Source organism: Pezoporus flaviventris, unplaced genomic scaffold, assembly GCF_033815535.1.
Source record: "Pezoporus flaviventris isolate CSIRO_AGI_PZ_B2104156 unplaced genomic scaffold, CSIRO_AGI_Pfla_v1 ptg000066l, whole genome shotgun sequence".
Taxonomy (NCBI): Eukaryota; Metazoa; Chordata; class Aves; order Psittaciformes; family Psittacidae; genus Pezoporus; species Pezoporus flaviventris.
This window is the reverse complement of record NW_026892614.1, coordinates 6,668,187-6,682,482: the sequence shown is the minus strand read 5'-3', so window position 1 is coordinate 6,682,482 and position 14,296 is coordinate 6,668,187. Positions and strand designations below refer to the sequence as shown.

General features: G+C 44.2%; 1 protein-coding gene across 7 annotated transcripts in view; it reads right to left on the bottom strand.

Annotated features, from left to right (window-relative positions):
* AHCTF1 (AT-hook containing transcription factor 1) overlaps window positions 1-13,407 on the bottom strand; it is a 43,895-nt gene extending 30,488 nt beyond the window's left edge. Inside the window, exons 1-7 of one of the 7 annotated variants that reach the window (XM_061471110.1) lie at window positions 13,278-13,401; window positions 11,421-11,508; window positions 7,075-7,163; window positions 6,845-6,971; window positions 5,949-6,202; window positions 1,651-1,831; window positions 1,164-1,371 (exon numbers count right to left, since the gene is read on the bottom strand). In XM_061471110.1, coding sequence (XP_061327094.1) covers window positions 1,164-1,371; window positions 1,651-1,831; window positions 5,949-6,202; window positions 6,845-6,965 — 764 coding nt within the window. In that variant the 5' untranslated portion in view covers window positions 6,966-6,971; window positions 7,075-7,163; window positions 11,421-11,508; window positions 13,278-13,401. The other 6 variants (XM_061471107.1, XM_061471108.1, XM_061471106.1 and 3 more) reach the window with 6 other exon arrangements.
* Between the last annotated feature and the right edge of the window lie 889 nt (window positions 13,408-14,296).

Sequence of the window (14,296 nt, the reverse complement as noted above, 5' to 3'; positions counted from 1 at the left end):
CCAAAGGACAGAAGGGCACACCTCCAGCTCAAACTAGTGAGACAAAGCAGCAACTACTTGGTATGCAACAGTCAAGAGGCGAGGAAATTACTGTCCATCCAATGCAAGAACTCTGGTTTATGTCCTCCTTTACCTGAGGAGCAGGAGCATAAACAATTACTGAAGCAATTGCTGAAGTAATTACTGCCAGGCAAAAGACTCTTCCTGCTGGTGTAGCCTACTTCAGTATTGAACTAAAAATGCAGCACAGCTTCTAAATCAATTTAGAACAGTGCCAAACAGAAAGCAGTTTCTCTTTTCTTTACTTGAACTATGGAAAGCATCTTTCATCCAGACTTCTGAACCTCGTTTGCACCTTCACAATCTATGCTGGCCACCTATTTATTGCTCCCGCATCTATTAATACATCCAAGAATTTCTGGTGCATCACTGCAGATTTGCTAAAGTGGACAAGTGAGGTTTCTCGTTGGTAGATTTGAGATCATCTCTTAATTCTTCTATTCCTTATGAATTCACATGTCCCTTACTCTCATTTCCAAGCGTTCCAAACAAACTGTCATGAACAGGCATTGCTGCACTGCAATGGCTCAATCCCCTATTTCAGTCCTGCTTGAAATGTAGGAGAGAATTTAATGTTATGCAACGATCAGCTGTTGATTTTTCATGTCTCACTAGTTTCTCCCTTTAAAGAATTCCGTCTCCAAAATCATACTGTGTAGGTAAGCCTTTCAACATATGCCCCAATTCCAGAAACTGGTTCTCAAAAATAATTTCCAAAATCTGTTTCTTCAAAATACACACATTTCCTGGTTTCACTGATTATTCCTGATAGAACAAACTGACTTAAAGAAAAAAAAAAATAAAAAATCAGCTCAGCTATCACATCCAAACTGCTTGACATAACCCAAAGGAATATGCTTCCCACAAATCTTCCATCAACAGGAAGAATAAGTAAAACAACCCTAGCCCACTGGGGAGAAGGCGGTCCATTTAATCCATGTATTAACTTCGTAGTTGTTTTAGAAGAAGATTTCTAAGCATTCCAAGAGGATATTCAACATTTTAGTTCCTCAGAAAGTTCTCTTTGCACCAACACACTTCCTGAAGCAAAAAATTGAGATTCCTGAACCTCCAGGCATGGCAGAGCGTAAAGGCCTACTTACTCCCTCTTCAAAGTTTTCATATTCCATAGCGACAGGTAGCCATCAGAAAAACCCACAGCAAGCTGATTGCTTCTGCTTATGTAGCACAGCGTTGATATTGATGTTCCTGATGGATTTTGTAATTCAAAACAGAGATGTCTCCCTTCCCTCGTCACAGTTTCTCTTCTTTGTGGAACTTCAGCAGGAATTCTGGTGACAACTTCTAGATCTACACACACAAAACCACAAAACAAACGACTGTGTTAAGCCACTGCAGTAGTGTTTTAAACACCGATGTGACAGCACATGTAATCTCATTTTACTGTTGCTATTTCCATATTGGTAACTTCAAATAACATAAGAACTGCCTGACCCAACCGGGATTCTCACCCGTATTTCAAACCCAGTAAAAGGGTAACCCTCCCAGACGGATTTTTCTTGGACTCTGTAAATCAAGAGTTTGGGCCTCTTGAAGAAGCTATTTCAATTTATATGACTGCAAGCTTACCTGATGCTTCTATTTCATTCTGACTGCAAGATAAATCATCCAGACAAAGGTCAACCAGAAGCAGATGTCCAACGTCTGTAGCCACCACTGCCACTCCAAAGAGCCATCGCAGACTCTGATGCAGATGCCGAGTGCTCACACTGGCTCCACCGTCATTAGTTATGGGTTCTATAGCCGTTACCTACAGGAAAACAACAAGGGAATATGTAAGCAATTTGACAAGCTACAGCGATACCACTTCCAAGTGAAGCCAGAATTAGCACATCAGAAACAATGACTTAAAGACAAAGCATTGTTTCCAATTATATCATGAAAAAACAAGAAAGAAAAAACCAAACAAACAAAAAAACCCCCCAACAAAACAACTGTGCAAAAATGTGCTCCTGCCTTCCATTTACTAGACTTATTTAACTGAATTAATTTCCACTTAACTGGTGCATTCTGTTACTACAGCTTACCAATTTCCATTTCCTACTTAGAAATAATTAAGAAGACACAGAAAAACAGTTACGTGCAAGAAACTATCATATGTAAGGGACTTAAAACAAAATCTAGTTCTCCCATTGCTCACAGCCCATCAGCACTGCGACTCAGTTGATACCGCCTCTGCCAACAGCTACTAGGATAAATCACAGCTGTCAGTCAGATCAGGCAGCAGTTAAGTGGCATCATAGACACACCAATCCTATGAGGATTAAACGTGTTTACGTTTTTAGAAGGGGCTGAAAGAAGACAGTAGCTTAGTCACATTTACACTAGTCCTCATTCAGAATAAAAACAACATCCAGACACAGTAAAACAAAGTTTTAAATGTACACCAGCACTTTTAGGAATATTAACCAAAATTTGAGAACAGTGGCAAAAAGAACAGCAGCTTGATAGATAAAGACATAACTCCAACTGAGGAAGAACAGCACACCTCTCTTGAACATACGAACCAGCCTGTGAGCAACTTTATTTCAAGGTGATGACAGACCTTTCAGCACCTTCAACCCACCCCGGGGAAAATACTGACTGCTACAGCGGGGATACAAGCACACAAAGATTCCTGTGGTTAAAGGTACACAACAAAAGAACACAGACTACCGTTTAGCCTGCTTACAAATGCAGCATAATGAAAACCGGAAGCTATACAACAAGAGAGTTTCATATGAAAATAAAACAAAGAAATGAACAGCACAAGGGAGTCCAAGGTTTTTTACCTGCAGAGCTGGGGAAAAATAACCAAACCCCTAAGCCCCAATGTTTTCTCCTCTCCCTTATCAAGCACTTGTTACGACTACACTGCCCTGCAATCTACTACAGAATTTGTCTTTAATTGTGGTTACAACAATTCTATCTTAGAAGTACCTATGGAAATTTAAACAACTTTTAGTTTCAGATTCCCTATAAATCAAAATGCAGTTTCCAATCTTCCCTGCTACTAAAAGGACAATCAAAAGTGTTTCAATTATTGAAATTCTTGCTGCTCCAAATCTTGATGACAGTTGTGAGGAAACCAGAAATATTGCATAAATATCTTGCGACAGAATTAGCCAAGTTCAAGTGTTCCTTCTTTTTCGATTTTTTTCATTGTACAACTGGCTCCAAACAAATCTTCCATTTTTGCACAGTCTTCCAAAAATGTTTCCTGGTTTTAACACTTAAATTTTCCACAGAGAAGCTCCTGAAACTGCATATTTTTCTACTGTGCTATGCACTGCTTTTTCATATTCTCCTAGACTACAGCCAACTCATTCTGGGAATTAACAAAGAAAACTTTTCTCAGCTCACTGAATCTGAATGCTACTCTTCTGCCTCACACAAACCAGGATAACTCATGAAAATACTATTCAATAGTTGTGAAACATACAACCACTATAAACCTACTTAATATAAGTCATGTTTTTAACCCATATTTGCCTTTACTAGAATCCAATTCAAAGAATACTCCACTAATACTTTCCCTTTTCTGCTGCATTTCACATGGATATCTAGGGGGCAATGAGAGTTGCTCCCGCCAAAAAAAGAATGAATTTTGACAAAATTTTTCAAGTTTGTGAGTTTGGTTTTCTTAACTCATGCCCTTGCTCTCTGAATGACTACACATATACTGTTATGTTAAATGGCAGTCATACAGACACTATAAAAATGCTGCATTAACACACTAATGGCTTCACACCTTGGACAAGAGTTGCTCTAGAGTTAGCATAAACCTGTACAACTTAATATCCGCACAGATAAACCAACACAGCAAACAGTCTAGAAACTAAGGTACTCATTAAAGCCTTAAACCAGCAATGATATAAACTGTAGAAAGCAATGTTAGTAGCAGATCTGCATTTTACCTTTACAAATAATGTCAGGAAATCAAAGAAACAAGCAGATTAAAAACATATTATGCAATGTATAATTTGGAAGTATGAATTACAGAATACATTAAAACCACGTGGACAATGGCCAAGCACAAGATTTATCTCCTTGGTTTCCCTTACCCTTATTCGCATCCACAACTTGGAAGTTAACAGTCCAACTAGCAACACCTGTGTCCTGGCAAAGCTGATCTAACTAATCTAATAGCAAAAAGATAGGAATCAAATTGAAAGCAACAGACCAAATGTAGTCAAGAGCATCCAGGGCACAAGAGCAAAAATTCAAGTAAGTTTTGGCTTTTTTTCAAAACTCATAACCTCCATCAGACATCAGCCAACATTTCCCCCCATGGCTGCTTCATATATTCTCATTTCTTATGGTATAGAAGTCACTAATACAACCAGTAGTTAGAATGACATTCTATTTCGAACCACTTCCGTAGACACAGATTCGGTATGTGACATGATCCTTCTAAACCTTTTATTTTCCGATTCCCAGCTTACTTAGATTTCAGAAATAAAACTTAGAAACACAGGATAGTTAGGGTTGGAAAGGACCTTAAGATCACCTAGTTCCAACCCCCACTGCCAAGGCCAGGGACACCTCACACTAAACCATCTCACCCAAGGCTCTGTCCAACCTGGCCTTGAACACTGCCAGGGATGGAGCATTCACAACCTCCCTGGGCAACCTATTCCAGTGCCTCACCCCCCTCACAGGAAACAACTTCTTCCTTATATCCAATCTAAACTTGCCCTGTTTAAGTTTTAACCCGTTACCCCTTGTCCTATCACTACAGTCTCTAATGAAAAGTCCCTCCCCAGCATCCCTATAGGCCCCCTTCAGATACTGGAAAGCTGCTATGAGGTCTCCACGCAGCCTTGTCTTCTAAGGGCTGAACAGCCCCAACTTTCTCAGCCTCTCTTCATATGGGAGGTGCTCCAGTCCCCTGATCGTCCTCATGGCCATTCTCTGGACTTGTTCCAACAGTTCCATGTCCTTTTTATGTTGAGGACACCAGAACTGTACACAAGTGAGGTCTCACAAGAGCAGAGTAGAGGGGCAGGATCACTTCCTTTGACCTGCTGGTCACGCTCCTCTTGATGTAGCCCAGGATACGGTTGGCTTTCTGGGCTGCAAGAGCACACTGCCAGCTCATGTTCATTTTCTCATCAATCAACACCCCCAAGCCCTCCTCCGCAGGGCTGCTCTGAATCTCTTCTCTGCCCAACCTGTAGCTGCGCCTGGGATTGCTCTGACCCAGGTATAGGACCTTGCACTTGGCATGGTTAAACTTCATGAGGCTGTTCTCAGGCCACCTCACAAGCGTGTCGAGGTCCCTCTGGGTGGCATTCCTTCCCTCCAGGGTATCAACCGAACCACACAGCTTGGTGTCATTGGCAAACTTGCTGAGGGCGCACTCAATCCCACTGTCCATGTCACCAACAAATATGTTGAACAAGACCAGTCGCAACACCAATCCCTGAGGGACACCATGCTTCCTACTAGTAATCACTCTGCAGCATTACAAATAAAACTCCAAATGGATTCTAGCAAGTTAACCTAAATCACGTTACAGAAAGCTGAGCAAGAGTATTTCTTTGTTGAGATTCTAAGATCAAAACTATGGTGAACCTTAATTCTCTTATGCTGATTCTTGTTTACTTTAAGAAAATGCCCGTATGTGGAAGTGGAGAATTAGGTAACTGTGCGGTCTACAATAATCCAAGAAAACTTTTTTAGTAACAGTAAACTCAAAAGATAATGCTACTGCTAAGATCTTACATTAAGGCTCTGTTTGACTGGATACTCTAAAGTGACAATATGTTAACATAATACAGTAAAAACACCTCCTACAAAGAGACACTCCAAGTCTTTTCTTAAGACATGGTTATGCAGCACCTAGCAACTTAAAAGCTTTGTTTTTCTGATTAAAAAGTACGTACCCTTCCTGGAAGAACAACTGCTTTAACCACTCTTGATATTGCAAGGTCGTACAGACAGAGCACACTTCCCTCTGCTTCTTCCAACCCAACCAGCAGTCCAGTTCTCTTCTGCCAGGAAAACTCCTTTACGACACGGACAGTGGGGGACTGTTCATTTACTCCACCAAAACGATAAGCAGAGAGCCGCTCTCCTGTCACAGAGTTCACCACCTCAAGCTGAGGACCACACGCCAACCAGGCCTGGACATTTCTCCCTGGAAGAGGAAAGAAAGCTGATAAAATCAAATCTCCAACAGAAGACTGGAAGAACAACTGAAAAGTCACCGTCACTGCCCCTGTCCTTCAAGATATGGACCTAACAAAGGAAAAGTAACTTACCCAATGCTGGTCAAGTATTTAAAATCACCCATTGAACTCCTCAAGCAATACATCTTAGAATTAACAACCTTATTATTTGCATTTGTCATTCCTGCAATGAAGAATTCTGATTGGGATATAGTGACATATTGATCTATAGCCTTTGTACCACATTCAGCTTGGCCTTGCTAGAAATCATCAAAATACACACACGAATACAAGTCTTAATGCCTATTTCAAATATAACAAATCTAAATCAATTCATTTCTACTTTATTAATTTCATTGATACACGGTGCTCTGGCCAGGGATTTGGAGCTTAAAACAGGCACTGCAGCCTGTTGCCATTTTAAAGTTTAACCGTATTAATGATTTAACATTAGCATTTCTAACTCCTGAAACATGCTTTTTGTCCTTCTGGAACCTGATGCATCATAACAGCACCAACCAGACACAGTTGATGCTACAACCCTATGCTTTCAGGCAACCTCCAGGCAAGAAGCACTTTCTACAAGATCAAATCTAAAGGAAAACGCTCACCTCCAGAAAACTTCCCACACAGCACAGAGTCCAGGCTTATCTCATCTTCCCCAAGTGCCTGAATAGTCACCTCTGGAAACCGCAGCAGACTGCTCGTTGCTCGAGCCCTTAGGTCTCGCATTCTTCACTGTAAAGAAAAACATGCAAAACCACACTCATGTCAGCAATCAGTATTTTTGAGATTAACAAAAGTTTCATCAGCATGCAGGGAAAAATCTCCTGTGAGTTGCCTGAAGCTCTTCTCCTTACAAAAATGGCAATCAGGACAGCCTTTGATCTCTCAGCAGAGCACAAGCAGAATCTTTTGCTTTTCTGACACCTGTGAGATCACCAACAAATAGTGATGCGCAAGTCTTGACAAGAGAAGTAACAGAAAAAATACAATACACTGAGTTCAAGTTCAAATCTGCTCACATGGGTTTGTGAGGGGCAACCTGAGAAAAATTATCTTTTAAAAAGCTTCTCAGGAAGAGGTGCAAGTTTCCATTTGTCCTTTTCCTTGATTTTATGCTTTGTTGTTTCTTGTCATTTGTCTTCTAGTAGATTTCATGTTATCATTTATGTCTTAATGACTTTTGCATGTTCAGTTTGACCATTAAGGAACACTAAGTTCTTCACTACCTCCATTCCCCAAAACTCCTCTAGAAAATGTGCTGTTGATATTTCCACATCATAAGCAATACAGACTTCAGAACAATGAGGCTGTGCAGAGGTAAGCAGTGGAAGGTACCAGAGATAATTTCAAATCTCTCTGGTATTCACATTCAAAAACATCCCATTGGTATTTTCACATTACAAGCAACACATAAGGATTCATAGCTCATCAATCATTACTTACGATGGGAACGTAGTAAAGCACTTCAAAATACTGATATTTTTCTAGACTTAAATCCATTACACACATGCTGACCAACTCTAGCATCAAACAGAGCCCTTACCCTACGCTACTAGCCAGTACAACCAACCACTTAAACGTACACACAAAGCCTGCTGCTTCAACGGTACCGTACCTGTTCTCCTGCAAATGAAGTTTTATGACTGTTTCTTGCAGCATGCACTAATAACCCGTTTCCCTTATAGCTAGTTGTGAAGACTAGACTCTGAGAGCAACACAAAATTACTTAACGGAAATGTTCATAAAGAAACACTGTTTATATTAGTTGTTACTTCTTTGGAGGAAGATTATGTCCTCAACATCAGAAGGACATGGAACTATTGGAGCAAGTCCAAAGGAGGGCCATGAGGATGATAAAGGGGCCTTATACCTCCCATATGAAGACAGCCTGAAGAAGCTGGGGCTGTTCACCCTGGAGAAGAGAAGGCTGCGTGAAGACCTCGTAAGAGCCTTCCAGTACCTGAAGGGGGGGCCTAAAAGGGTGTTGGAGAGGGACTTTTCATCGGGGACTGGAGCAACAGGACAAGGGGTAATGAGTTTAAACTTAAACAGGTGAAGTTCAGCTTAGATATTAGGAAGCAGTTCTTTACTGTGAGGGTGGAGAGGCACTGGAACAGGCTGCCCAAAGAAGTTTTGAATGCCCGTCTCTGGCAGTGCTCAAGGCCAAGCTGGACAGAGCCTTGGGTGACATGGTCCAGTGTGAGGCATCCCTGTCCATAGCAAGGGGATTCGAACTAGATGATTTTAAGGTCCTTTCCAACCCAAACCATTTTATGATTATGCTCTAAAGTCTGGTTACTGGAATCTACTATACGTTTCAAGTCACAAGCACTCTATTTATATAAAGTACATTCCAGCATCTTCTTCAAGCATGAAAAGAAGAAGCATGTAAAGCTTGGGAAGCAGAAGTCAGGGTCCTGTACTAAGCACAAGTCAACATTGGAAAAAGAATGTTGCCAATGGCTATGCCAGCACTGCAGGATGCTGCTGAGGCCAGCCCACCTGACCACTCTGCCAGCTTTCACAACTAGCACAGATCAAGTTCCAAGTGAGACAGCTTAGCCAACAGTAGCTTTGTTGGGTTGGCTTTTTGATACTTGTCATCATTTCAAAGTGACAGCAGGGTGAATATTTGCATGGCATCCAGGGGCTCCAGTGAGTAAAAAGAACCACAATTTGACCAGCATTCCACCTTAATTTAATTGTAATGATTTAATGAACGCGTTTTATGAGAAACCCATAAGACCAAATATAAATGTATACTGATATACTGAGCTGGTTAACAAGTTTGTGCCCAGTGCCTCCGGTCCTGCCACTCAGCACCACTGCAAAGTGCCTGGCACCATCTTCTAAACCCTCTCCTTTCAGGTATTGATATGCATTGGCAAGATCCACCCTGAGCCTTCTCTTCTGCAGGCTGAACACTGCCAGCTGTCCCAACCTCGCCTCACAAAAGAGGTGCTCCAATCCCTCCAACCACCACTTTGCTGCATTCTCTCCAGTGCCTCCCTATCTCTTGCCTATCTCCCCCTATCTCTGGGGAGCCCATACCTGGACACAGCACTCAAGGCACGGCCTCACCAGCTGTGCCTCCTCTTGTGGCCCAGGGTATTGTAAGCCTTGTTTGCTTCAGGGTCACACTTCTTACTGAGGGTGCACTGCCCGATCACCCAGATCTCTAATTAAAATGTCGAACAGACAACACTCCTCCTCATGCAGCCCAGGATACCAGAAAGCCCTTTGGCTACAGGGGCACGTTGCTGGCTCACGGTCTATTCAGGGTCCACCAGAACACCCAGTGTCTTTTTTGTCAAGGTGCTTTCCAGCTGGGCAGCCCCCAGAGCATACCGAAGAGGGAACAAGTATCTTCCAGTACAGCAGGAAATAGCATTCAAGAAAGCTTCTCAACTGCATGTTCTTCATGAGTCACCCTGAGTCACCCTGCCTTCGCCACTAAATACCTGCACGAGCCAAGAACACACAACTTTATGTGGCCAAACTGGAAATAAAATTTTAAGCTACACTACTGGGGAGATCTGAATTTGAAAACAAATCAGTCACCACCACAAACTCCCCATCAAATCAAATTCTTCTTCTCTGGTGGAAAGCTCACAACTTGACACTGTGTAGTCCTGTCTACAGCACGCATCAAGTGTGCTTATCAATCCAGTACCACAGTAAATACCATCAAGTAAGTAACACTCAAACACCTGGAGCACTCACTTTAAATTTAATCATGCAACAGTTGTTAACTGCATATGAAAATGATACAGATCATCAGGCATACTGAGGTTTCTTCTAGTAAGCCAATGTCATTTTTTTCTAGGCACCTGGCTTGACTGTATGGAACAAGGGCAATAAACTTCATAATAAATTATGAACAACATACAGTTATTTGGTTATTAGGATGTTTTACTTGCATCACTCTACATCCTGGGTTCAGCAGTTTAAAGTTTCAGAGTTTCATGTCAGAATTTAAACCACAACATTCTACTAAGTTAAACCAAGGACTACTGAGAAATCAGACAGCAGGAAAAAAGAGCTAGATTATAAAGGCATGAAGTTTCTGTTTTAAGAGATATATCCAACACTAACTGCATTATTGTCCTCTTTGAAAACAGCGACAGTGACAACATTCACATCCCTAATTCTATCTGTTAGAAACCAATTAATGCAAATACACCACAGGCTTACTCCACGTCCAGGAGTAAACGAGAATCCCATTTTAAACCTCTCACCTGCGTCCTAAACCAAACTGCTCTGTGCAAAAGTTGCCAAAACTGCCATTCTTCAGCCTTGATACATATGACTTCCAAACATCATGAACTATTTCCAAAGAAAGGAACATGCCACAAGTCACAGACTGATGACAGTGGTGATAGATTTTTGTGTGAAACAGCTCTAGGGTAAAAAAAAAAATAAAATTTAAAGGGTGAAGCTACATGTTCAAGCAGAACCACACATAGCCAAGAGTCCTGGGATGTCAGTTCTGACTGAAAGCAGTGCGTGAAAACTAGTTTCAAAGGCCAACAACTTTATGGGCTTACTGAAGGAAAAGCTAAAAACACTGTCTATCACAGCTGAAGATAATACTTCACAAAACGTACTGACTTCACTGTCACTAAAAGAAAGACCCTGCTGCTACCTCCCTTCTCCATCTGCTCCTTTGTTCTACTACTGTACTCTTGTGCCTAACCTTGCACTGACTTGAATACTTTTTAGAGCACTTCATAAGCAAAGGTAGCCCACAAAGCAGAGAGGAAACTAATCCAGAGAAGCGGACAGTTTTCCACTAGGTTAAAGAGTCAAACTGGCTTGCAGAGAGAACTAGCAAGCATAACAGAAGGAGGCAGAACAATGCATTGGGAAGAAGAAGGAATGTCTATCTCCATTTTGTGGCAGTTAAGCTGCTATGCTAGCTGATACACATCTGAAACTATACATTTAGTTTGCACGGAGAGCTAAGGACCCCTTCACTTTTAAGGAGAGACACCACCCAAAACACAGTCAATTTCTAACTCCTTCTTGCACAAGAGGAAGAAAAACAAAGTTCCGAGGAAAACAGCATCCCCTTTGTTGAATAAACAGCCAAGGGATGGTAAAAGCATCACAGAATTTTCTGAATTCCCATTCATTACCAGTTCAATGACATTTTCACCAGGAAAGCAGGAAACAACTCACAAGCATTGGAGGAGCAGTAGGTGGAAAAGACACTTCCTGCACATCAGTAGTCAGGGCCAGTGAATTTGTGTTCTGCCGTATTTCACTCCTGCAGAAAGAGGATTTAGTGAGTAAGTCAGCAGGTGATTTAGTGAGTATCACTGTTCCACCTTAGGCAGAAGACCTCCCCCCAGTGTGTTAAGCAAAACCTTAAGTCCAAAAGCTAAATTTTAGTCTAAAAAGCCACTTGCAGAGCATAGACATACTGGAATTCTAAAAACAGGCTTATTTCACTCAAGTGCAGCTCCTGCAGAGTTTGTGCACATGTTCCACAAGCTCTCCAAGAAGCATTAATCTACAGCAGAGGATAAGAATTTCAGCTCTCTACCCAACAGCTAAGATCCCATATAAGAGGCAGATCGTAGGTTTGATTTTCCTTTAACTGAAAAATCAGTCAAACCCCACACAGACTAGAATTTGACACAAGAGCCAGTTCACCCAGCTACCTGCAGTGGTTATTCTCTAACATTACTATACTTGCATTCAGGAGTTGTCTCCACCACATAAGTAAAACAGCTCCACACCAGAAAAGACTAATCACCATTATTTCTCTAAAACTATATCCATCAGCTTACTAGGGAGAACACATAAAACTAAGAAAAGTCTGAGTAAGTTCATTACAATGTCTTAAAAATGCAAACTTCAAGCAAGTCAATGCAGGAAGACAATGCACTAAGTGAAGCAGGAGCTGTCCTCAGCAGAACGGAGACAGTACTGTGTGCCCAAACACATGTGACAGCTGCCAGCCAAGACTGATCCAAGTTGAACAAGGCACCTGAACTACCACACCTGAACACGCACCCCAAGCAGGGTTCAGCATTCCGAACAGAATTAACTCCCTACACTGCTCATCATTTTATCAAACACAATCAGGAAGCAATTATTAGACCTGGAAGACTCACACCACGCTGCTTTCTCATACCAGAAGTTCCAGACCTTAAGTCATGGGCTATTAAGGAAAAAATAGCTTTTGCTTCAGTCGGCAACTTTGCTGCGCAATGCAAGCAAAGACCAAGAGACCCCCGCAAATTGCGCTGCATTCCTGTAAAGCTGTGCTCTCCCGATTAAACCCAGCCCTTTTCCCGCGACAGCCGCAGACAGTGAATTTCCCGCCTCCTCCTCCAAAGGACACCGACAGGAGGGACTAAACCGAGAATATTATTAGAAAGGAAAACCCTCCAAAAAGTGACCGAAGGCCCTGCGGGAGGTGAACGGGCGGAGAGAACACTCCCGCCGGCAATCGCATCTCGCACGCCCCCAGCCTATGCCGGCCGCCTCCCGCCTTCAGAGGCTCGCACGCCGCCGCCTCCCATGTGCGTTGCCCAGGCCGTGCCGCTGGCCTCCCCCTGCCTCTCCCTCCGCAGGGGGGCCACGTTTAGCGGGGCACAGCGCCGCGGCCCCTGGGGTCACTTACATAAGGGGAAACGCGACGACAGCCGGGCCCGCCCAGGGGCTCCGCCGGCCCGCGCTGCGCCAGCGGCCTAGCCGCCTCAGGGGCGCCCGGTACCTACCGGCACGGGGGAAGGAAGCAAGGCGGGCAGCCGGGGGTCGCCTCCGCCCCCTCGGTCTCCTCCGCCTTATTCTCCCCGCGCCGCTCCCCCCTGGCCTCCCACCCCAGCCCGCTTGTCCCCCGTACGTGCAGATGAGGGCGGCGGCATCTCCCGCAGCGGCTGCGGTGGGTACAAAGGCCTCGGCCAGCCGAACGCCTGCCCGGCCACACCACAATCGCCTCCTACGTCACCGAAAGCACCCGGTGGGCCGCGCGCCCTGTTCGATGCCGGGCCGCAAAGCGCCCCTCCCCCCGCGCGCGGAACCCACCTCGGTCGCTCACCCGCCGCGCGGGGGGCGGGGCTGGGGACGGAGTTCTCGCGAGAGCTGCGAAGGCAGCCGCGGGAGTTTTCAAAGTCGCGGGGTACGAGCCCTTGGGCGGCGGCCAGCGTCGGACTGCATGTCCCAGCGTGCCGCGCCGCCGCCGCTTCCTGTTCCGGTGCGGGCCGGCTTCGCGCGGGACATGCCGGGAACTGTAGTTCCTGGGCTACCCCATCAGGCGTGCTCCTACCGCCGGGGTTCTAGAAGGAGGCGATCTTAGAGCTCTCAGGAAGCACATCGTATCCACGACAAAACCACGCGCTCTGCAGAGCCCACTCTTGGCCCACAGCACCTCATACTGAGGGGCCGGGCCTGCACCCCTCTCCCGTCAAGGGGGAGCACACTATGGCAGGTGGACGGTGTCTTCGCTCATCCTGCGTGCCCCTCTGGGCGCAGGGGCTGCCTGTCCTGCTTCGGGCTCTCGGTGGATGCTGAAAATGTGTTTCAAAAGAGCTCAGCCCTCCCTAAGGTGTCAGGTCCCGCTGGCAGGGGAAGTGTCCCTCGCAGCTGGGGTCTCCTCTCAGCAAGCTCAGCCTGGAAATGGAACTCCTCAGTAGTAGCTTGCAGGCTTTGTTTGTCTTTTCTTACACCTCAGTACAGACTCTTGCCAGCACAGCTGTTCCAGCAACAACTGCAATATTGGCAGTGCCAGTGAAATCTCATGAGGAGATGCAACCGTACTTTGGTGAAGCTTGAGCCTGGTACCAGCATGTGAAGTGTCTGAAAAGGCAGTGGCTCTGTGGCAACATCTTTCAGCAGTCCATATCAGGTATATGCCAGGAGTATTTGCTCATGAAATAAGTGCCAATGAGAAGAAGACTTTGTACATTTTGTAAATATACAGGTTTCCAGGTATGCTTGGTTCCCTGTGCCTAGTTTATTGCAGTTTTTCCTACTTGACTGCAAAGGTCTAAATAGCAAGGAAGCAGAAATGTAGCTAGACTTTAATAAAATTATACTGGCAATTA